General features: G+C 54.4%; 8 protein-coding genes and 1 non-coding gene across 9 annotated transcripts; 3 read left to right on the forward strand and 6 right to left on the reverse strand.

Moving 5' to 3' along the window:
* Positions 1–2,887: 2,887 nt before the first annotated feature.
* Positions 2,888–4,981, reverse strand: UMAG_04979 (uncharacterized protein; the record flags this gene model as incomplete). The annotated part of the gene is made up of 1 exon (XM_011392982.1): positions 2,888–4,981. The coding sequence occupies one exon, from the start codon at positions 4,979–4,981 to the stop codon at positions 2,888–2,890; it is 2,094 nt and encodes a 697-aa protein (XP_011391284.1).
* Positions 4,982–5,661: 680 nt separating this feature from the next.
* On the forward strand, positions 5,662–6,821 carry UMAG_04980 (uncharacterized protein; the record flags this gene model as incomplete). The annotated part of the gene is made up of 2 exons (XM_011392983.1): positions 5,662–6,028; positions 6,172–6,821. 2 exons carry the CDS (start codon positions 5,662–5,664, stop codon positions 6,819–6,821), a joined length of 1,017 nt encoding a protein of 338 aa, XP_011391285.1.
* A 142-nt stretch (positions 6,822–6,963) lies between these two features.
* On the reverse strand, positions 6,964–7,764 carry UMAG_12012 (uncharacterized protein; the record flags this gene model as incomplete). The annotated part of the gene is made up of 1 exon (XM_011393087.1): positions 6,964–7,764. The coding sequence occupies one exon, from the start codon at positions 7,762–7,764 to the stop codon at positions 6,964–6,966; it is 801 nt and encodes a 266-aa protein (XP_011391389.1).
* Positions 7,765–8,407: 643 nt separating this feature from the next.
* Positions 8,408–9,796, reverse strand: UMAG_04982 (putative coenzyme A transmembrane transporter; the record flags this gene model as incomplete). Its single annotated transcript, XM_011392984.1, has 1 exon — positions 8,408–9,796. The coding sequence occupies one exon, from the start codon at positions 9,794–9,796 to the stop codon at positions 8,408–8,410; it is 1,389 nt and encodes a 462-aa protein (XP_011391286.1).
* Positions 9,797–11,019: 1,223 nt separating this feature from the next.
* On the reverse strand, positions 11,020–11,144 carry UMAG_16084. The gene is made up of 2 exons: positions 11,107–11,144; positions 11,020–11,055 (listed from the first exon to the last, which is right to left on the reverse strand). It is a non-coding gene; the product is annotated as a tRNA-Met (tRNA).
* Positions 11,145–11,351: 207 nt separating this feature from the next.
* Positions 11,352–13,031, reverse strand: UMAG_04983 (putative phosphoacetylglucosamine mutase; the record flags this gene model as incomplete). The annotated part of the gene is made up of 1 exon (XM_011392985.1): positions 11,352–13,031. The coding sequence occupies one exon, from the start codon at positions 13,029–13,031 to the stop codon at positions 11,352–11,354; it is 1,680 nt and encodes a 559-aa protein (XP_011391287.1).
* Positions 13,032–13,736: 705 nt separating this feature from the next.
* Positions 13,737–15,599, reverse strand: UMAG_04984 (uncharacterized protein; the record flags this gene model as incomplete). Its single annotated transcript, XM_011392986.1, has 1 exon — positions 13,737–15,599. The coding sequence occupies one exon, from the start codon at positions 15,597–15,599 to the stop codon at positions 13,737–13,739; it is 1,863 nt and encodes a 620-aa protein (XP_011391288.1).
* A 968-nt stretch (positions 15,600–16,567) lies between these two features.
* UMAG_04985 (putative unfolded protein response protein) lies at positions 16,568–17,272 on the forward strand (the record flags this gene model as incomplete). The annotated part of the gene is made up of 1 exon (XM_011392987.1): positions 16,568–17,272. One exon carries the CDS (start codon positions 16,568–16,570, stop codon positions 17,270–17,272), a length of 705 nt encoding a protein of 234 aa, XP_011391289.1.
* A 922-nt stretch (positions 17,273–18,194) lies between these two features.
* On the forward strand, positions 18,195–21,077 carry UMAG_12013 (uncharacterized protein; the record flags this gene model as incomplete). The annotated part of the gene is made up of 1 exon (XM_011393088.1): positions 18,195–21,077. The coding sequence occupies one exon, from the start codon at positions 18,195–18,197 to the stop codon at positions 21,075–21,077; it is 2,883 nt and encodes a 960-aa protein (XP_011391390.1).
* Between the last annotated feature and the right edge of the window lie 1,372 nt (positions 21,078–22,449).

A 22,449-nucleotide genomic window follows, 5' to 3' on the forward strand; every position in this document is an offset into this window, starting at 1 on the left:
ATTGACTGGAAGCGGGGCGTACATCATCTCATCCATTCGTCTAGCCCTTGACAAACCATCTGCAGGCTCGAGCTGGATTCGAAAGAGGACGGCACTAAAAACAAAGTGTGAGAGAGAGCGGGGTATCGATGAATCGTCGCCATGAACAGTCAGAGGGTGGATTAGGCGAGACCAAAGCTGCAGTTTGGTTCAGCGCCTCGCCTTTCTGTATCTGTCTCTCCCTCTCTTTGTCTTTCTCTTTGCACTTGTCTCACTATGGCCAGACGGGGCTCGTTCATCGATCCACTCAATGGAGAACGAGGAGAGAGAAGGCCCGTACCCCATTCAGTTAGTTGGAAGAGTTTGAGACGTCGAATGCAAAGGGCGGATGATTGCAGCAACTAAGTGCAAACGGCGGAAACTGAAAAAACGCGCCCTTCGAGGGGGATCGACGAGCGGGGAATTTTTACTAGGCCCGCTTCTCGGTTTCCTTGAGTCACCACCGTGACTCTGTGAGTGCGAGTCAAGAGTGTCTGCTGAACCTATTCCAAGTTGATCAGCTTGAACAGAGCAACCAACCACAAAGAGGGGCTTGGCAAGTAGGCACAGGCAGCTGGCAAGTCAAAGCGAAATGACAAGAAATTCAATCGCCTCTCGCTCGCGTAACTTCCGTTTTCGTTGCCTGCGATGGCTAAGCGAGGTTTCTATTTTGCGTCACTTCAAACTTGTGCTCAGCCAGGCGAGCGCGCGGGCAAAACACCCGTACTGACCAAACCAGAACTGAATAATTTCAAACTACTGTCACTTCTAAGAAAAAAGAACGTCACTCAACTCGAAAACAGAGCGTGGAGAGCAAATCGAAAAACACATGAGAAGGGCGACAGGGCGACAGGGCGACAGGGCGACAGGGAGCGGCTCGCATAAATCGACAGGTGTGCAACTTGCGACTCAGCCTACACAAACTAACTAATGTTAGGATGGCGCGGCTCTGACTTTGAATGCAGCTGAGGCTGCAAGAGAAGTTTTCTGTTTCGCCGTTGACGGGTGATGGGTCGAGCCTCTTGTTTGGTCCACTAGCGCCTGCTAACAAACTAGGCTAAACCGAAGGAAGGGTCTTTACAACACGAGGACCGAACTGCTTCTGCGATCCCACCATCTCATCACACGATAAAGTCTTTGCCAAACGTATGACCTGCTTGCGTAGGGTACATTGTCAATTGTGGTGCTCAAACTGGCTGCGGCGTGAAAGGGCTCTGTAGCTAGGAGTCTGTTTGCTCGGAGCCCCAATTGACCAGTAACCGCAGAGCGATGCGCGGCGGTAATAATTCCCGATTCGTGATTGCTACAACGAACGTACTGCAACTCACACTCTCGTACAAATTCCCGTTTTTCGGTGTGCGTGTTGATTTTCCCATCGTCATGCGAGTGTACTCCTGTTCTGCATGTGTTTCGCCCTTGTCCTGCAGCTTTACGCCTCAATTTCGAGCGGAGTTTGGAATCGTCTCAGTCAGTCACAGAGTGGGAGCGCGAATGGCTGCCGTCGAGCTTACAGCTAGGACAAGGCAGAGTAGCCAAAGTGGTCAGAGATGTTGCCCCTGCTTGAGACACGCATCGGTCCACGCTTTGCTGCTGCCTCGCTGCGCTTTCCATCCGTTTCATTGGATTCGGCTTCGCAACAGCGACAACACGTTTTCAGGTTTTGCGATCTAGATCAAGCGTAACATAGGTCTATGTCGCTGCTGCACCCACACTCTCTCGCATGTTTCGCGTTCCTGGCCTCAAACCCGCGTCGTCACCCCCGCATTCTTGTCACCTAGACAGGATGGTGTACAGCCGTCATAGAAGCAAAGCCTGCTTTTTCTAATCTTTCAAGGGTCCAACCAAGTGTGTGAGATTTGTGTGCTCGTGTCGTGTTTTGGATGAGTCGAATCGAGTATGAGGATTGCTGTCGGTCTCCTTTGTCCTCGACGTCACAGGACAAAGGTTGAGTGGCGCTGTTGCAGTTTCAAATCGTATCGCCCATCAGGAGTCTTGCGCCGAATCCGGAGCCTCACCGCTGCACGATTCGTGATTTGCTCCCTGTCTTTCTTTTCCCAATCCAGACGCAGCCGCGTCAGTTTCAATATCGGATCACCCGATTGAATTCGACCTTGATCTCCCGATTGGATTCGCCATCAGCTTGCCCTCTCTCACTCTTTCTCTCTCTTTCTCTGACGGAAAGATTTCTTCGAGCAAGCCGATCCTCTGTACTCGAATGCACCACGGTGTCAGAGGCAAACGGAGAGCGGACGACAGACAGAACCGATCTTGAGACAAGCAAATGCCAAAGGCGGTCGCTTGCAGTGTGAGTCGTTGAGTCCTTTTTCACCCCGCACATGTTTCACCCCTTCGTTCACAGGATCAAATGAATCCTTGGTGTGACATGTACGATGCTTGCGTGAGTTTTGTTCAACGCACCGCATCGGGTGCGCCATGGTGCGATACTCGATTGAATTCGATCCCACAGCTAAGCTACACACACCCATGCGACCTTTGAAAGTGTTCTGACATCGTCTAGCTGGTACATGAGACCAAGCAAGCAAGTGCTGTTGCTTTCTTGTGCTCTCGGTTTGCTTCTATCTGGTAACATCAATGCGCACATGTCCCTTTGCAGTTTCCGCTCTGCTCCCGCACCTTTGATCGCCACGCGCCAGCGCAAAACCGTGCCGCTTCGGTGACTCGAGTGGTGACATGCATGCGATGCCACACCGTGACCGACGAAAAGCCTCGCTGAAGCCGCATTCGTTGCAACGCCGGTAACAAGCAACGCAACTCTGTGTGCAACAAGCTTGCGTAAGCATACCGACTCAAGCACGCTTGCAGCCACGCGATGATACTTGTAATCGATTGCTCCACCTGCTCGCTCCCTCTACGGTACAGCATCCAAATCACCCAAACTATCAATCAAGTAGTCCGGTATCGTCTTGGCATGCGGGCCCTCAATCTCGTCCCTCTTACTGATTCCAGTCAACACCAACATGCTTGCGATCCCCCCGGCTTTCGCAAATTCGATATCCGTGTTGAGTCGGTCACCCACCATGATGGCGCGCTTGGGATCAAATTGTTTTGTGGCAATGATGCAGTCGAGCATGGGCTTGTGTGGTTTGCCCACAATCGTAGGCGTGCGCTTGGTCGAGAAGATCAACGGAGCCGAAAGACTTCCTGCTCCAGGCCAAGGTCCACCTTTAGCAGGGAACGTCGAATCGTCGTTGGTCAAAATGAAATGGCATCCGCCTCCCATACCCTCGGCTTCCACCGGCCCGTCAAAGCCAGGTCGTGTGAGATGCTTGAAAGCCTTGGCAAGCTTGAGATACGACATGTGCATGTCGAAGCCACAAACTACGGCACCCACCTTGGGATCAATCGCTTCATCGGTTTGCAACGAGCCAAAGTCGAGAGCTGGTAGGAACTTGTTATCTTGCGCATCCGTGCCTCCACAGTGTAGAATGTTCTCAGCGTCAAGCTCCTCTTCGATCCCGTGCATACCGATCACGTACACCTTGCGGTCCGCAGGAAAGTTGAGCACCTTCTTCAGGTACACAGCAGAAGCGTACGAAGATGAGAACACCTCGTCCAGAGACGCTTGGATGTTCATACTAGCAAACTTCTTGAGGTACGTCTGGCGCGATTTTGACGCGTTGTTGGTCACAAAGATGACCGACTTTCCACGTTGACGCAGCTTTTGCAGCACCGAGACCACGTGCGGAATGGTCTCATCGCCCGACCAGAGCACGCCGTCGCAATCGAAGAGGAACGTGTCGTACTTGGAGAGCAGCTCCTCGTAGTCCGACGTGCTTTGCAGGTACTTGTATGCCGAAGAAGAGGTCTTCGTATCCGAGGCGTAGGCGTCCGTAGCAGCAGCAGCAGCGCCGCCCGCGACAACGGCGAGTGCAGTAGTTGCTCCAGCAGCCGCACCGAGTCCGATCGCGCTGCCTTGCTCCGTGAGCTGCGAGGCTGCAATAGCATCAGCGTGCTTCTGTACAGCGTCAGCCTCCGTCTCGTCCGGCTTTGGTTGCTGCGCTGATTGCGCATCGGCAGCACTGTTGGTCTTGCGAGTGCCATCCTCTGCGATGTCGCCGACCTTGATCAAGGTGTTCCAGTACTTCTCAAAGTCCCACTCGTAGTTGTATCTACCTCCCGTGAACTCGGCATCGAGCTGGTCTGCAGGCACAAAGTCTACCAGATTGGCGTTGAAACGGATCTTGTCTTTGGTAACAGGATCCAGGAAAGGGACGATGGCACTGAAGAAGGCGTTGATGAACCAGGGCACATTGACAATAAAGGCACGTCCCAGTCGTTCTACGTAGTGGTTCTGGAGGATGTTTGCGACGGCTCTAGCGGTGGAGAGGGAAGGGTTGGACTGGGTCGTAGCTTTGTGGTAGTCGATAATGATGGCATAGTTCTCGACACCTGGTGGCATCAGATCGATGGCGCGCTCCAACGTCCATACGAGGTAGCGCACTTGAGCATCGCTAGGTGTCGTGTTCTCCCTCGCCGGCCTGAGGTAGATGAGCGGTCTGCCATCGTTGTCAAAGCCGGACACGATCTGCTTGCCCGTCTCTGCTTCCTTGGCCACGCTGCCAGGTGCGATAATCTCTGGACGGAAATCCCTCCTCCAATCGAGCGTCGATTTGATCCTCTTTTTGGCATTGTCGAGATCTCCCTTGGCAGCACGAAGGTAGCGTTGGTAGAGGTTGGGTTCGTTCAACCACTTGTCCTCCCACGTTTTGTAGTCATCTTTAGGCGGCTGTTCCTTTGCAATTTGACGAACGTACTTTTCGAGATCCGCCAGCTTGCGTTGCTGCTCCGCAGACAAAGGCTCGGTGGGTTTGGGGGTGCATCCTGGTGCAGGTTTGATGAGAATGTCGGACGTCTTCGGAGGAAGAGGCTCAGCAGCCGACGCCTGGCTGCTGATCGAGTGGACCGAAGGCGTGCGAGAGAGCCGCCCAAGGAAGCGCGACATTGTGTACAAGACTGCTTGGAGTTACAAGCGGTCAAGGAGGTCGTGGAGGCCAGTGACGGTGTGAGTTTCTACAATCGCGTCAAAAGAGCGCAGCAGACACTTATCGTTGTCGGATAGATCACGATCTTGGAACTTCCGATCAGTTGTTAATCACGAATAAAGGCACGAGAGGGTCTTGACCAGTCACGAGTCACACTCCGTGACTTACAACTGTGACAGTCGTGAGTTTCGACTCGCTTATCCATCTCGGACCGCATCAAATCACGAAAGAATCAGAGGCGAGACAGACACAAGTTTTTTCTTTTTCATTTGCTGTTAGGTTGACGAGGCGAAAAGGCTCAGAAATAGTTTGTGTGCACCTCCACGTAAATTTACACCAAAATCACGAAATGAAAAATGTGACACGCGATGCAGGGACCATCATCACTCACGACTCGTGACTGAATGTCAAGGATTGGCTGTCACGCTCGCTGGCTTCCACGTCTTTGCTCGCGTCGTCCACCTCATCACCTTGTCCTCCGTTCACCGACGCTTCCTCTGTGGCCCTCTATCAGCCTTGTCAGCACAAATCTTTATGCTCTCCTCCCGTATACAAAAGCCAAACCTCAAGCGGGTCCTGCAAAAGCCTGACTCCACTCCCGACCAGCATCGCTCCTAACAGCAATTCTTCTCGTACGACCATGGCAGGCGCTGCCCAGGAAACGGGTGGTCTGGTCCACGACCTCCTCTCAGAGATCATCCCCTACCCCATCTTTCGCATCCTCGCTGGCTTCTCCAATCTCATCTATCATCTTCTTGGAACTGCCAACAACCCTGCATCATGGACATCAACCTTGCTTCCGCCGCTGATCACCTTTTTCGTCGCCTACTTTGCGCTCTTGACGGCGTACAGGACGGTGCGCTCGATGCTTTCGCTAGCGTGGTTCGGTATCAAATGGGGCGCCATCATCGGCGCGCTCATTGCAGTGTGGGCGTGGTGGACCGACAACACCGATGCGATCAATAGCACGGGCACAGTGCCTGGTAGAGAAGGCTTCTTTGGCCAACGTAAGTAGACTGCGTCCGACACTGCGACGTTTGTCGAACCCCCCATACTCAAACTGTCTTTTCTCTATTCTCCACTGGATCACCCACAGTATTCAGAGGCTGACTGAGCTCCTTCTCTGTTCTCTTGCGAACTCCAATACCAGTCAACGCGCTCGGTCCACTGATGAATACGCTTTACACGCAACTCCCAGACCTCGTCGCGTCCGGTGACTCCTCTGCCTCTGCTCGAAACAAACGCCGACGTCCACACACTTCGCCGCAGACACGACGTCGAGCACGAGCACGAGCACGAGCCAATCAGCGCGCGTTCTCGGTGGACCCCAACGCCCACCTGGCCGACGACCTCGGGGCAGGGTACAGTGCGTTTGCCGACATGTTTGGGCGTTCTAACACTGACTCGTCGAGCGGCGTCGACTTTGGCACACTTCTTCGTACGATTGTCACAGAGGGGCAACGGCAGGGCATCGATGCATTGTCCGCGCTCAGAGCAGCAGGCAGAGTGCAAGACGAGCTGCGAAGGTTTCAACAAGATCCGACAGCTTGGTTCGAAGGTGTCGGCGAGCGATTCAGGACTTCGGCAACGCCTGGGTTGGAGGAAGGTGCTGCGTACAATACTCGCTCCAGGACAAGACGTCATCCGCAACAGCATCGTGCAGAAGGTTTCAGCACGAATCAGCAAGACTCTTGGTGGACCAACGTCGCTTCTGGCGTAAATGACTTTTTCAAACGTGAGCCAGAGGAAGACCATGCTGGCAGCTCGACAAGACGCAGTCGTCCATCGTACGATGTATGATTTTAGCCATCGTTCGGTGCAATGAAAGCACAAAGGGAAAGGTTGGTCTGTTCGGTGGAGCTCTGCGGTTTGATTCGGTTTGAGTGTGCTATGTGAGTGAAAGCAGCTCTGGCGTTGCAGGCTGCATTGCACGCGGCGTGGATCAATCATTGCTATCTTCTTTGACCTCTTGGAGCGTTGGTACCTTTTCGGTTCTGCAACCCATGCGTCTGGCGACGCGCTTGGCGACGTTGATAACGCTGTTGACGTCATCAGAGCTCCAACCGGCTCTCAACGCTCCACGCATGTGCCACAGCACCTCGGCTCTGCAGTTGCGCGCAACCAAGGCTGCTAAGACCAACAGCTCGGTGCACCTCCAATCGAGCACTTTTTGCTCGCCAAGGTTGAAGCCATAGTTGATTTCGAGCGTGAGGAACTTGAGATCGGGCATGTTGTGGCTCATTTTTTCATCGAGGATCTGGTCGAGATTGTGTCTGTACACGCGTCGTAGCGCTTGCTCTGCAGGAGTTGTGAGCGAGCCGATTGGGTCTTGCACGCGAGCATGACGGACGAAATGGGAGCAATCGAGCAGATGCGAGGGCGACGTATTACGCAGGTGGTCCAGAAGCACAAACACCGTATCGAGCGCCGGCGGGATACCGAAGATTACGGATCCTTTCACGAGTGTCTCCTGTATGACTTGCTGAATGCGTTGAGATTTACTCTTGCTCTCGTCGCCCACTTGCAAATTGGTCGTAGCTTCGACCAGAGCGAGAGAGTATAGGTCCACAATTGATTCCGGTCCAGAATTGCACGAAACGACGGCAGATGCCAGCACCACCAACCACGCCTCTGTGCATTCGCGGATACACGCCGAGAGTTGGCTCTGCAAGCTTTTCAGTTCGTCCAGCGTGAGTAGCGCAGGCACCTCAGGTTCCGCTGCGACTCTCGCGTCGGTCGTCATGTAGAATTGTTTCCGAGATGAACCGTAACCGTGAACGCGAGTTGGACTACGCACCGCTGTGCGACGACGTGCAGTGGCAAGAACGTTACGCTTTTGTAGCGACAGCTTGTCGTGATAAAAGATTGAACTAGCACCACGAATACCCGAGGCTCCGCTTGTGACCCTGAGCATTTGCCGCTGACGACGACGACGATCAAGATCGTAGAGCGTAGAGCGTAGGTGAGGAAAGCAGCCACCGTGCAAGCTGGTCCATGTGCTTGCGCGCTTGCGTGCTTGGTTGGCTCTGAAACTGGCATTCGTGTTTACGTGGTGCGAAATTTCCTCAGAACAACCACGAATCGTGAACGCCAATCTGAATCACGAACTCACGAATCACGAATCACGAGTTGTGGATGAATTCGCGATTGTGGATGGCTGCCAGAGCCCAAGGAAAAGGGACTTTGAGTTCTTGGTGCACGATGCTCACACGCACTCGTCCAACCCATTGCACGTTCGCATCAACGCTGAGCACGCTCAACGCAAAACACTCGCGGCCTAGCACAGTATCGAATCGGCATATATCTATCACGGAGATCGAGCCTGAGTTTCATGTATGGTTGCTACTGCGTCGCGGCGATGCTCTTGTGTGGCTTGTGCTATCTCGCTAAATTCCCATCTGCCGCTTCATGCCCAACCAGACCGCAAACGAGATGCTGGTCATTGGGACCACTTTCAAGAATCCGATGCTCAGCCCGACATAGAAGCCTCTCCAACCACTGGTCTTGTAGATCCACGCTGCTGTTTCCCACATACCCAACATAGCTCCAGGACGAATGATGCCTCCTACCTGCTGTCTCCTTCTAACCACTTCGAAGGGATAAGCGGCGGTTTGTGAGAGTGCGCCTGCGAGTGCGCCCGCCGATAAGTCGACTACGGTTTTGCTGGGCCAGTACCACTGTCTCCTACTACCCAGTTGTCCTACCGCCGGTTCCGAAGGAGGGAACACGTCCTGAAGCAGAGTCTTGCATCGTCCAAACACGAGGAAGCTCGTACCTGCGTATGGGATCATTCCCATCACGGTGACGCTGAACCCGCGGTAGAATTTGAGTATGGGATACTTGGCTAACAGCCGGTTGCCTGCTGGAACGGCGGAAGAAGGCACGTTCGGGTCGGTTGCCCGCAATGCGCTTTCGATTGAATTCGCTGCTCCTGCTCCTGCTCCTGCTCCGGCAGCGGCAGCGGCAGTCGCAGTCGCAGTCATGGCAGTATGAGTGGCCGATGTGCTGAGATTCGCTTGCTGTGCGACCTGCTGTGCGATTCTGGCCGCCCTCTTCCTGGCATCGCTGCTAAATGGCGCCTCGGTCGCACCTTCGCGATAGATCATACCGATGATTCTCCTCAATCCGCCTTTCTGTCGTTTGCGCTTGGTCTCGAACGCCAATCGGACACGGATCAATTCGAGCGGATAGGTCAAGAAGACCGACAACACGCCGCTTGCCGATCCTGCCAGAAACAGCCTTGCCGACGTCTCGCTCTGCTTGGTAGGCATCAGGTAGAAGTGCAATTTGTCGTACGCCATGTATTTGATCGCTGCATACGGAAAGATGCGCATAAGCGTTGCGCTATGCCCTTGAAACAGCGCCGACGCTCCGTCGGATCGCACGATGTCGCGTCCAGCTTTGAACACGCCCAGCCACTTGCCCGAGTACTTTTGGAACTCGGGGTTCTGTGCTTGGAAGAGGATCTTGACGCGGTCCAGAGGTGCGATGGCCGATTTGGCGACGCAGCCCGCTATTCCGCCTGCAAACCCGGAGCGAAGCACGTAGTTCCAGCTTGTCTTGTCCGCCGTATCGCCAAGCATCGAGGTGGCTGACGTGGTGTTGCAAGTGCGCGATATTGAAAATGCATCCTCAACATTGTCGTATGCCCTACCCTTTCCTTTGATGTCGTAAGCGTTCTTCGATGCGTGTAAGAGATGCATCGAGTCGCGTGGATCGGTGGCTGCGTTGTCAGTCTCGCACAGTGGCGGATGGTGCGGACGTGGAGCGGCCATGTTGATTCTGCCGAGCACACCGCCTAGGTGGTCTGAGTGCAAACACTGCTGCGCCTTTCGCTCGAGTTGACCCGCGCTGTGCGGATAAAAGCACAGAGTGCAGAGCGTCGTGATCTTGCTCTAGACCACCCGAGGCTCTGACGTGGTTGCAAGCACCCGTTTGCTTGCGGTGTTGAGCTGCAGAGCTGCGAGGCAGCTTGGTGGGTTTTGCGCGTGTCTGAGTTCGTACACACGGGACACAGTGAAGCACACTTGCCAATGCGGTAATCGGATGCGTTCTTGGTGAGCTTGCTAACACCCGCCGAAAGCAATTGTGAATCGTCTATCGTCAATGTTCAACGTCGAGAAGCAACGTCGGCGCCCAATCACAGACTGCGAAATGAGCATAACCTCATTCGTTGGCTCGATGACTCAAGAATCGTGAATCTGAATCCAGCCGGAGCCGGGTTCTGAAAGCTGAAAATCGTCAGTCGTGGGTTGTGAATCACGAATGCTCGCGACTAAAATCACAAACATGAATCGCCCCGCGCGCCTTCCCCGCCTCGCAGCTCGGGTTTGTTCTTGGTGCTTTTTGCCGGCAACTCGCACGAAGCCAACTCACCCTGTACTCTGACCGGCTTTTCCGACAGCGCTGAGCATTTGCATTCGAATTCCATCTGTGGTCAACTCACACGTCAGCTGGACGCGTCTGTCAAGTCACAGAGTCATTCGTGATTTCCTCTTTTTCTTTTCTTTTTGTTTCCAAATCTACGTATCGTGACTGTTAGGTGTATTGCGGACTAACCCCAAGGTGCGAAGAAGTTTGAGCACTTATGCCAAGGCATGATGACGGGCGCCTTCTGCACTTCCGTGTGAGGAGAAACGTAGATGGTCGATACCCGACGAACAAACCTTTTGCTCTGCTCGGCGGTCGATGCAAAGCGTCAAATGGCAAGTACAAAGCCCAGTCTTCTATACCCTCGCTTCTGATTCCACGTCGTAGCAGGAACGGCTTCTACCTTTCCATTCCGTCGAAGAACATGCTGTGAATGAGAGTGCAACGCCATAGCGCTACTGACGCCATCTCGTAGAACATGCGTTCACCATTCCCTAACTAGCTTTCATTCCCAAATTCATTTTGCTCGAAAATTTTCCGAGCAGCTTCTTCAGAACATTTCGCATTAAAGTACGGCCAAAAAATGAGGCAGGATAACTTTCCACATGCCACATGCGCAACAAAAAGGTGTCCTCGGCGAGAGTCGAACTCGCGATCTTAGGATTTCAGAACTTTTCAGCTCGTAGGTTGATTCCTGTCATTACAGGATCGTTGGTATGAGACCTACGCCCTAACCAACTAGGCCACGAAGACTTGTTGTGTCAAATGGTGGGCAAATGGATTACATATACTTGTGTTACATTCGAATAGTGACGAGACCAACTCGTGACTCCCATATTATCTGTCACCGACCGCTTTCATGCGACCCACGCACATCCGCACCACACATCGACAGAGACAAAACGAGGCAAGAGGGGGGAGTTGCATCAATGTTGGAGCATGACTTGTCACGAGAATCTATCAACCCAACGAGGCGTAATCCGAAACAAGCTTGGCGACACCATTGGCGAGCGGAGCGAGTTCGCTAGCGATAGCACACTCGGCATACACTCGGACGCAGTCCTCGGTACCACTCGGGCGAACGAAGCTCCTGGCATCCTTGTACTTGCCCACCAGCTCATCAATTCTCCCCTGCAGACCGGGTGGGCTGGTCAACTTGCGTTCGGCATCCTCGGTTTTGAACACGAAGCGATCCTTGACATTGACCTTGAGGATCTTGTTGGGCAGATCCTCGTACGCCCCATCCCATTCAGCCGGGCCCCATTGACGCGCTCGCAAGATGACTTCGACCAGAAGCATGTCTGAAATAGCATCACCGACGGTCTGGTTGATCAGATCGACCAGGGCGGCCAGCTGCTCGAGCGCGGTCTGGGCTGCAGGTGTGGACGGACTGGCTTCTTTAATTTTGCGTTGCGCAGAGCGCGAGAAGAGCACAGTTCCGTGACCGTTGGCCTCAAAGTAGACGCCAATGTCGTATGCCTCGGCGGCGTGGTGGAGATGCTTGACTCCCGTTGGGGTGCAAGTGACGGGCACGCGCTGCTTGAGGTACTTGGTCGAGCTTCCGTTGGCGTAGGCGGTCTGGACACAGCCGAGCTCGAGCTTGATGCCGGCTGCCTGGACGAGCTCCGAGAGGTAGCCAGCAGCGAGAGAGGCAATCTTGTCGCCATCCAGCAAGCGGAACGAGTCCTTGGAGCTGGCAGGACCCGTGAGATAGTAATACACGATACGATCCGCGTCGCCGTCGAAGGAGCACAGACGTTCGCCAGGCTGCAGGTTCTCCTTTTCAAACCCGACAGGCAGACACTGGTTGGTCTTGACATAGTCGGCACCGCACCCGTTGTTGAGTGCGCCCGGCGTAGTGGTGCTGGTACGGAGCGCACGGAAGGCGATGCGATCCTCCGGAAGATACTTGATCAGGTTGGTGAGCGCGTAGGCACCGACACCGTTGGCGCAGTCAACGACGAGTGGCGGCACATCCGACTTGGCGGGGACAAGCTTGAGGAAAGCAGCGGCAAGTTTCTTGTAGTAGCCCTGTTCGCTCGGTTCACCGTACGAATCGGGTGTGCCCTGAGTGTTGAGGCACTTGACAAGGTAGTGCAGCTGCGGAGTGGTCTTGAGGCCAGCGTCGATGGTATGCGCGCCGAAAGCCGAGAGACCATCGACGATGGCTTGGACGAGCTGCTTGCAGGATGGGCGTGTGTCGTAGCCAACAATCACGGAAGCAGGGGCAGCGAGGTCAATCTTGAAGTGCGCAACGAGCTTCTCGAGCGAAGTGACGAGCTCTTCGTCAGTGATGGCGTTGGCAATCTGAGTGCAGAACGGCTCCCATGTCGCCTCAAGCATCTCACCGCGCGGGTCGACCATCTTGACACCATTGTCCTGCTCCGGATTGTGGCTGGCGGTTACCATAAGGCCGATGGTTTTGCCCTTGAGCTTTTTGGACCGCAAAGCACCGATGAGACCGACACGGAAACACGTGCTGTCGAGGATGTCGGCTCGTGTACGCAGACCGGCAGTACCGTAAGTGAAGGTCTGGTTGATGGGTTTCGGATGCGCTTGCGAGGCGGCGGTGATGAGCGACACGGGAAGACCTTCGCCGATGTGAGACTGAGCGGCCGAGACTATGGATGGAAGCGCCATGTTGGAGTATCTTGCAGCTCTTCGCGGTGATGATGGTGTGATGGCAAACTAGTTGTACGAGGAAGGCGGATGAGCACGAAGAAAAATGCAAATCAGGACAGATCCACGATCGTGAACGCGAGTCCAACACCCATCAGAAGAGCACAGAGGCGTCACAGGGCGAGGGTTGTGCGTGGAGGTTATGCGCTGTTGAACCAAACTGCACCGTGCATTCACGATTGGTGAGCGCGTCAAAATCTCGATACGCTGGCTGGCCTGTTGTGAAAGAATCCGTGATTCGTGCACGGTGATGCTCACAGCTGTGTGTTTGGCTTTTCAGTCACGAGTCACGAGTGCTGCTGTGTGACGGATGGAAAAGATGCAGTCACGAGCAGCGTGTAGCCATTCGTGATTCTGTGATTCGTGATTCGTGATTCGTGATTATAGAGAGCAAACTTATTTCCGTCGGTCACCCTCGAGCCTGCAGCTGTCACTCTCGACTGCCACAGGAAAATGCCAACCATCGTGCATCGTGATTGCACAGTGCTGCCTTTGCACCTGCACACATTGGTACTCTGGCAACTGTATGTCTTCTGTCCGCGCGGTCAATCTCAACACCTCTCGACTTGCTCAGATGACTGTTGCTGTCTCCTGCGCATTGCCAACAGGTTGTGTGAATGTTACCTAGGAGGTTGGCGCCATAATGCTGACGGAAGCTGTCGCTGATCAGTTCGACTCGGCTCTGTGCGTCAAAGTCGATTCAAGAAAGGCGATTCGGAAAGCCCTCTGGTCCATGGTCCGCCCATCAACTTCTGGCTCTCGGCGATATCTGAACCCTGGACCTTCTGCGTCCAGCGTATCAGCCAACCAATCTCGGGGTGTAGCGCGCAGCGCAAAGCATTCAGACCACGACCATTGCTGCACGGGGAGCGTCGCAATCGTCTCTTCGGGACCTTTGCTGGCCGTATCGACTGTTGACTCAAGCGCATGAGACCAATCATACCCCTGCGTTCCATAGCCGATTGTGGTGCGGTCGCATGCGAAACGAACCACATGGAGAAACTGACTTGCAGAGAGTTCGTTGCCCTCGTCGAGCTGGCGTAGAATGTGAAGGCGGATTTCTGGTGGTAGATCGAGAAATCTGGGGAAGCCCTCCAAAATCTGGTCTTGCTCTGGTGCCTTCGTGATTGACTCACCAGTCCGCAGTCTCACCCGACAACCTGTCACCCTGGCGGCTCGCAGGACTTGATACGCGGCTCGTTCGCATCTGTGAGCGAGCCGATTGTTGTTTTCGAGGTAGATTGATAGCCAGTGGTTCGAGCTGGTCGATTTGACACCCGAAAAAAGCTCCGAAGCCTCCTCCAAGTCGTTCCACCATTCGTCCAATGTGACGCCGATAGTTGTCAGGTGACATGCCACTTCGAACGGTACTTGGCGATCTGAAGCAGAGTTTCCTTGTAATCTGCGATCGCGCGCCCTGAGATGGAGGAATGACACGATCGTTCCAATGTCTTCCAAAGGGATGGCAGCATAACGTCTTCTGATGCATTCGATCCTTTCAATCTCCTTTTCTTCCCCTTGTCGCCGATCTTGGTCCGTGGTGCCACTTAGGCCGACTACAATTAACTGTCGATTGGAATGCCGCCACCTCGCGTGAGACACGGATCGGAAGAATACATCGTTCTGTAAGCTTTCAATATGTGGCGGCCTCTCGATGAAGCGTGCTGCGTCGATGCTGCGTCCACCTCCGATGATTGCATTCTTGATAGTGTAGACGCCTCGTTCGCAAAAGGCATTTCCGTTCAGTTTCAACGTCAGCAGGCTTCTGCAGCGTTGGGGATCAGCTATAAAGTCTGCTATGGATTGTGCAGCCAACAATGCCTGCTGATCGTCGCCATCGACGAGCACATGCGAGAGCTCCAACTCCTCCAGCGCGGTACCGTTGGCGGGAATGCTGTCGAAGAAGGCTGTCAGAGACTGCCACGACATGAGATTGTTGGACAGGTACAGACGCCGCAGAGCAGATCGTCCGATGGCTCTCGCTAGACTTGACAGGGCTCCGTCCTTGCCGTCGATTGCGTTTGCCTTCAAGCTCAGGCTGTGAAGTACAAGATTATCGCTCAGAAAGTTGGAAAGGGCAGGTAAGCAGTCTGAGGTCAGCGCGTTGCCATCGAGTGACAAGTTCCGTATACCGCCGTATGTTAGACAAAGTGGAGCCTTTGTAGTATGTGACAGAGGTGCTAGAATTTGGAACCAATTGATCTGCGCTGTGGGGTTGTCCGCTGAATCTGACTTGGCGGGGGTTGCCTTCTCGGTGTCGTCGATCGCGCCGCCCAACATCCGAAGCTGCTCAAGGACCTTTCGCATTCTGTGATCTCCAAGTTCGGCGTGTTGAAGGTCGAGAATATGATAGCGACCGTTGGCTTGCCTGATGGCCTCATTCACTTCGGAGACTGTGACGAGCTCGTCGTCGGCTGGAATCCGTAATGTACCAAAGGCGATATGTCGACGATGCTGAGCTGCTGACCCGTCGCGGTCCTCGACCTCCTCGGACGGCAGCGACACATTGTCGAGATCCAATTCACTCATGTTGCCTCCGGAGCCTTTGCACGTCTTTGTGAATACCAGACACTGTTGAAGAGATGGCCGAAAAGAAGAAAGCGCCGGAGCAACAAAAAGGCAGCAAGAAAAGGGTCTCTGATGTGTTGTACCAGACTGAATCACATTCGTGATTCACGATTCACATTTCTACGTTTCCATTCACCATTCACGATTCACGATTCACGATTCACGATTCACGATTCACGATTCACGATGTGATTTTGGCGCGGCGTTGATCATGTTGTTAGAGCGGGCTCAGCAAGCAATCCTCACTTGTAGACACAGAACCACGGACACGGACACGTGGGGAACGGGATACTTGCCAATTGACTCTGTTCTAGCATTCCGTTGATGTTGGCCTTGGGTCTTGGTTGAGAGGGAACGGCAGTGGGCACGGCATTGATTCACGATTGGCATGTCTGACAAGGCACGAGGCGTTCTTCAGGCTTGTTCTTACTTTTTAAGACAACTAAATCGTGAATTGATAATTTAACGGAGCGAGGATAACTTAACTTATGCCAATTAGCCGCGTCATGGCACCGAGGGCGGGAACTCTTGACTCGGTGACTGTGGTTGAGTTTATGGGTGTTTGCGAGTGCTGAGATCGGCACTGATCGGGGCAAAACAGAACCGATTTGGAACGCTGGTTGATAAGGCACGCTTGTCTGCGGTGTGCGAAATTGTTCCGCGCAGAGTCGCGATTCGGCCCGTTCGCTGACATCCTGTCATCTCTACTGGTGATTTATCTCATTCCTTCTCCTCTCATCATCGGCAAGCTTTCCGGCGGCAGCTCGAGATACCACACGTTGTCCTTCAGCACGTCGCTCGCACATAGCCACGACGACCCATCCAGGACGGCTCATTGCGCTTGTGCTTTCAGCTTACAAAGGCCAAGTACTGCGCATATTGCATCTGCGCCCTAGTCTTGGACCGACGACACTCGTTCAATTGTCGCAATGGCGTCCACTGAGCAAGACGGCGGACCGCCGTCTCTTCACATCAGTCCACCGGGTACTGCATTTGCAAGCGGTGCCTCCACAGGCGTCGCACCACCGCCGGTCCTGCGTCCGACTCACGGGCGTGCACGCTCGTCGTCTCTGGTGTCGGTGACACGCGTCGAAGAGACGCACGAAGAGATGCTCGACCAATCCGCAGGCTTCAACGCCAACGCGGATTGGGTCAATTACAAGGGAGCCTGGGTCATCCATGTGGTTCTTATCATTGTCGCCAAGATCCTGCTGGATGTGATTCCTGCCATGCAGCAAGACACTTCGTGGACGCTTGTTAACCTGGGCTACATGACACTATCGTACATCATGTTCCACTACGTCACTGGAACGCCGTTCGAATCCAACGCAGGTGCTTACGACCAACTCACGCTATGGGAACAGATCGACGAAGGAGCTCAATACACGCCAGCGAAAAAGTGGTTGACATCGGTGCCCATCGGCCTTTTCCTCGTCTCGACGCATTACACGAGATACAATCCGTTGCTGTTCGGTCTCAACTTTTCGGCTCTACTGTTTGTGCTATTCCCAAAGCTGCCTATCCTGCACCGACTCAGGTTCCGATTTTTTGCGCCACCACCCACGCCGAGCCCATATCCAAGTCAGCCACCTACACCGACAGGCACACGTACGCCCAGCCATGCCGCATTCTGATCATGCGATGCAGAATGAAATAAAATGCAAACAGATGATACCAAGAGCTGCGGCCTCGACTGTTGACGGCTAACTCGCGCTTCGCACTTGGCTGTTCTGTGTCTTGCGCATCGTTTGCGCAGTCTTGTCGAGCTCATGTATCCTAGAGGACATAATGTGCAATCTACGCAGAGATTGATCCAACTGCTTTTGAACTGTAGTCGAAAACCAAGTCTATGATTCCACGATGGCGAGAACACTGGATCACGCATCAGTCTGGCGTGTGTGCTGTTTTGTGACTGAGTGCGCATCAAATGCTTGTTCGAGACTGACCAAGGAGCGACACTGGTTGTTGTACCTCATCTGGACCATCGCGTTTTAGCTGTGAGCACTGATCGGTTTGCTCGACGTGTGCAGTCGCGACAAACAAGCCAGTCATGCTTGCATGTCCAACGTAACCATGTCGGGCAGCGTACTCAGCGGAAATGGATGCCAAATGCTCAAGGCTGCAACCATCCTACACGTTGCCAAGCGTGAATCGGAACACGGAGTTCAAGTGGAGCCGACGTGGATTTCAAAATTAAGACTAACGTTGACTCTTTGGACCAGAGCACGGAGGAGGGGTTTTTTTTTTCTTCCAAAAGTTTTTGTCTTGTGCCAAACCCACGCACGAGTCCGTGAGGTGAGTGGCCAACTTGTGACCGCAAAAGTGGAAAAAAAATTGTTCGAAAGACCCTGAGCTGTTGCAACTAGACTGGCTCGTCCTAGAGGACATGATCTTGTCCGAGCACCATCACCACCACCACTAAGACGACGACGATATACTCGTCACAGTCACATGAACCGACTCCTACTAAACGCCAGATAGACTACATCCGAAGCGTGTGCTCACTTTGATCGACAAAGAGCTGCTGTTGACCGACACCGGCTTCTCTGTTTCGACATGCCACACCACCACCGCGCCTCGTCACTGAGGCAGTCGAACAAAGCCTTCAAGTCGAAGCACGCGACAAAGACTACACTCCGCGAAGCGTCAAAAGGTCGTTCGGCCAGCGACGTCTCCAACACGTCTCGTCTCAACTCACATAAAGCATCGCCACTCTCGGCCTCAGGTAACGAGGCTGGCTCGCGTCAGCATCGCAGAAACCACGCCAAGCAAGCACAGCGTTGGAAGCGTAATGCTCTGATTCAGTCGAACCGTGTATTTTCTGCCTCGTCCTCTTCCTCGAGAGAAGGCAAAGATGGTCTGTCCAAAGGGTTGGCAGGTGCAGGCGCAGGTGCACCTCGAATTTGTGCTGTTGTCGATCTCGCAGAGGACGGCGACCCGTGGGAAGCAGTGAGGAGGATTCAGGAAGAAGGCATTCAAGGAGGCGTTCAGCCTGTTGCTGGACGTAGTGTTCAAGAGGCTCTTGCACAGAGCCTGCCATACTGTGAGCTCGAGGCGACACGGTTCCGACAGACGATTCAGTTCCTTCCGCTTCCGTACGGCGCCCTTTATCCCATCCTGGACGCCTGCAAGTGTGCCGACTTTGTGCTCCTTGTCCTCTCAGCAACCACCGCCATCGATCCGGGCTCATGGGGAGAGCTTTGCCTTCGAACGCTTCAAGCACAAGGCCTGCCCACCGTTGTCGTCGCTGTCCCTACCCTGCAGCCGGACGGTGCCACCGGAGTTGGTGGTAGCAAGAAACCAGGTGCCGCGCTCAAAGCGGCCAACGAGGTGCGCAAGTCGCTTCTCAGCTTTGCCAAATACTTTTCACCGGACGTGGACAAGGTGCATGCGCTCGACGATCGAGCTGAGCGAGGTGCTCTGCTTCGTACCCTTGCCACAGCTACGCCAAAGCGTGTCGCATGGAGAGATTTTCGTGCATGGATGGTGACCGAAGGCGCCGAATGGGAGCCTACCCTCCAGGCTCACGACAACGGCAATGCAGACGCAGGCGACGCAAACGGCTCCTCGCAAGATGCGCAGCGTGGCATGCTCAAAGTGCAAGGCTGGATCCGAGGTGCGCCCATGTCAGCCGACCGACTTATCCACCTACCCGATTTTGGCGACTTTGAGATTGATCGCATCACGTATGCACCTCCGCCCAATGCACGAACCAAGCGATCCAAGGCTAGTGCTACTACTGCGTCCACGGATGTCCAGGACACTGCCATGGTGGATGCCGAGGCGACTCAAGACGCACCTCTGACACCCGGCGACGTGCTTCAGTCGCGCGATGACGAGTTTGCCGATGATCTCGTGTCAGAAAACGAGCCGGACGATATGGGCAACGAGCAGACATGGCCTACAGAGGAAGAGATGCAGGCAGCCGAGCGCTTCGCTCAGCAACGTGCCGATGGTGAGATGCCTCCTCCACCGGCTCTACCAGGAACGACGCCCAAGACGATTATCAAGGGTAGCGGCAACGCCAAGGACAATGCCAAGTACCGTGCTGCCTGGATCATCGAATCTGACCAAGAGGACGACGATGAGGATGAGGATGAACACGACAATGATGAGGATTCCTTGATGACCGACGATGACGACGAATGCATCGAACAAGGCGACATGGAGGTCAACGAGGCGATCGACGATTACGAGCGCATGAAGGCCGCGGCGATTGCACAGCAGAACCAGCATGCTCAGGCGAGCGAAGCGGCGTCCGAGATGGCATTTGACGATGTCGATGACGCGCAGGCTGAAGCCGAGTATCTCGCATATCAAGAACAACGCAAGCGCCAACGCGAAGAGCGTGATGACGCCGAGTTCCCGGACGAAGTTGACACGCCACTCGAGATTGCTGCACGCACGCGATTCGCACGCTACCGAGGTCTCAAATCGTTCCGCACTTCGCCGTGGGATCCGTACGAGGATCTGCCACGCGACTATGCGCGCATCTTCCAGTTCGAAGACTTCCACAAGACACGTCGGCGTGTGGAAGGCGCCGCGCTGCTAGACGGCGTTCAGCCAGGATTCCGCGTCACGGTATGGATCAAAGACGTGCCTCGAGCAGCGGCGATTCGTGCTCGAGCCTGCAACGTTGACGAGCTGGCGACGGTGGATTGTGCGGTGCCGTTTGTGCTGTTTGGACTGTTGAGGCACGAACACAAGAAATCGGTACTCAACTTTACCGTTACCCGCAACACCGAGTACGAAGCGCCGGTACGATCCAAGGATGCGCTGGTGCTGTGTTTGGGTCCGAGACGATTCCGTGTCAAGCCGATCTTTAGCCAGCACAGTCGTGGAGGGGGCAAGGGCGTCAACAACGTGCACAAGTTTGAGCGATATTTGCGTCAGGGAGTTTCGGCGTCGGTGGCTACCGTATACGCACCGATCACATTTGGCGGCTCTACGGCGCCTGCGGTGCTGTTGCGCGAGCGCAGGCTTGACGGTGAATCGGGCTATGACCAGCGCGGGGTGTCTGCGGCTCAAATGCCCCACCTTGTCGGGTTCGGCAACCTGCTGGATGCCGGTCCGACACGTATCAATGCCAAGCGAATCTTGCTGAGCGGACATCCGTTCAAGGTGCACAAGAAGACGGCGACGATCCGATTCATGTTCTTCAACCCGGAGGACGTGTACTGGTTCAAACCGATCACGCTGCATACCAAGCTGGGTCGCACCGGCCACATCACTGAGAGTCTAGGTACGCACGGCTACTTCAAGGCGCACTTTGACGGACCCATCTCTCAGATGGATACTGTGCTGATGAATCTGTACAAGAGGGTGTATCCGAAATGGTCGGAGCCGTTTACGCAGGCGTACGAGGAGTTGCCGCTCCCCAGAAGCCAAGTGCTCGGCAGCAACGACGAAGCCAAAGACGAGGGTATGATGCAGGACTAGATAGCGCTCGCTGACAGTCGGTAGATGTGGGCCACAATCTGAATGCCAATCGGATCATGACGGGAGCAAGCCAGAGCGGGAAGCGAGCAGCGAGCAGCGAGCAGCGAGCGAAAGCTCAGATTGTGTGGACGAGCATTCAGCCGTGCAGTGAGTAACTCTACGCACGGACTTGAGGGCGTCTCGGGCAATTGCGCGGCGCCGCTAGATAAGATGAGAAGGACGAGAAAGGTCAGGGTGCGTAACATGGCTTATCGAGATCGGCTGTCACTTGGCGAGACACGAGCGAGCATGACGAGCTCTTTCGCCATCTGTCAGTGCTCTCATGCGGACAGAGGCAACCGCATGAAAAGCGCGGTGAACCGAGCGAAACCGGCGCAGCCAAGCGTCCAACTGATTGCGATAGACGTCGGGTGGCACAAACGCAGATCGAGTTGCGTTTCGTGATTGGATCCATCGTATACGTCTCGGTGCTCGGTGTTCGGCTAGCAAGTCGTGATAGCAGAGACAGCGGTTTGACTACGATTCACGACTCGTGATTGCGTGCGACGTGTGATCACGGGACGCTCTGTGCGCTGTTGGAAAGATAAGACAAATTCAGTAGATAGTCGCACACAAGGGTTCATGCGGGGTGGAAATTGCATCGGTTTTGTCAAGCACGCCTCACATGACGTGGAAATTCAAACTAAGTTAACTTGGTGAAACCGTGAATTGACTGACGCTTCAAGGCGTCATCTCTGCTAAAGATAACACAACAACAATCACAATCACCAAAAACACCCACACTCGTGACTGAGGCTGTGGCAGTGGTGAGTCGCGAGTCACAACCGTCGACCACGCACCGCAGACAGTTAGTTTCGCTGTTAGCTTCGCCTCGACAGCTGGCTCAGCGCAATCACGAATACGGCGTGAGCACATGTGAACGGACCATCTGCAGAAATTTCCAATGCGGCGCGCCTCCACCGTCGGCTTCCACGTCAGAGTCGCATCGCATGATGTTATCCTTGCTGTGCGCTCTAAAAATCATGAATGCGTGTTTAGCGTCTGTCGTTGGTCGTTGGTCATTGGTCGTTGTTCGTTGGTTGGACCCTGCGTGGAGAGGCTTGTGCTGAGACGTTGACGTGTTGCAAGCCGGTTGCTCGAGATATATAAGCGTGCCATGCTTGAGGTACATGCGCCCGTCTCTTGCACTCCCACGCCTAATCTCTCTTGGTCATCTCGTAACTTGATCGCGTTCTCTTGCTGGCTCTCTGCGTATCGTCCGGTCTGGCTCCACTGGCTCCACTGGCTCCACTGGCTCCACTGGCTCCACTGGCTCCACTGGCTCCACTGGCTCCACTCACTGTATCCTGCTCGTCGTCGTCTGGCTCGCTTC

Source organism: Mycosarcoma maydis, chromosome 15 (assembly GCF_000328475.2).
Source record: "Mycosarcoma maydis chromosome 15, whole genome shotgun sequence".
NCBI lineage: Eukaryota > Fungi > Basidiomycota > Ustilaginomycetes > Ustilaginales > Mycosarcoma > Mycosarcoma maydis.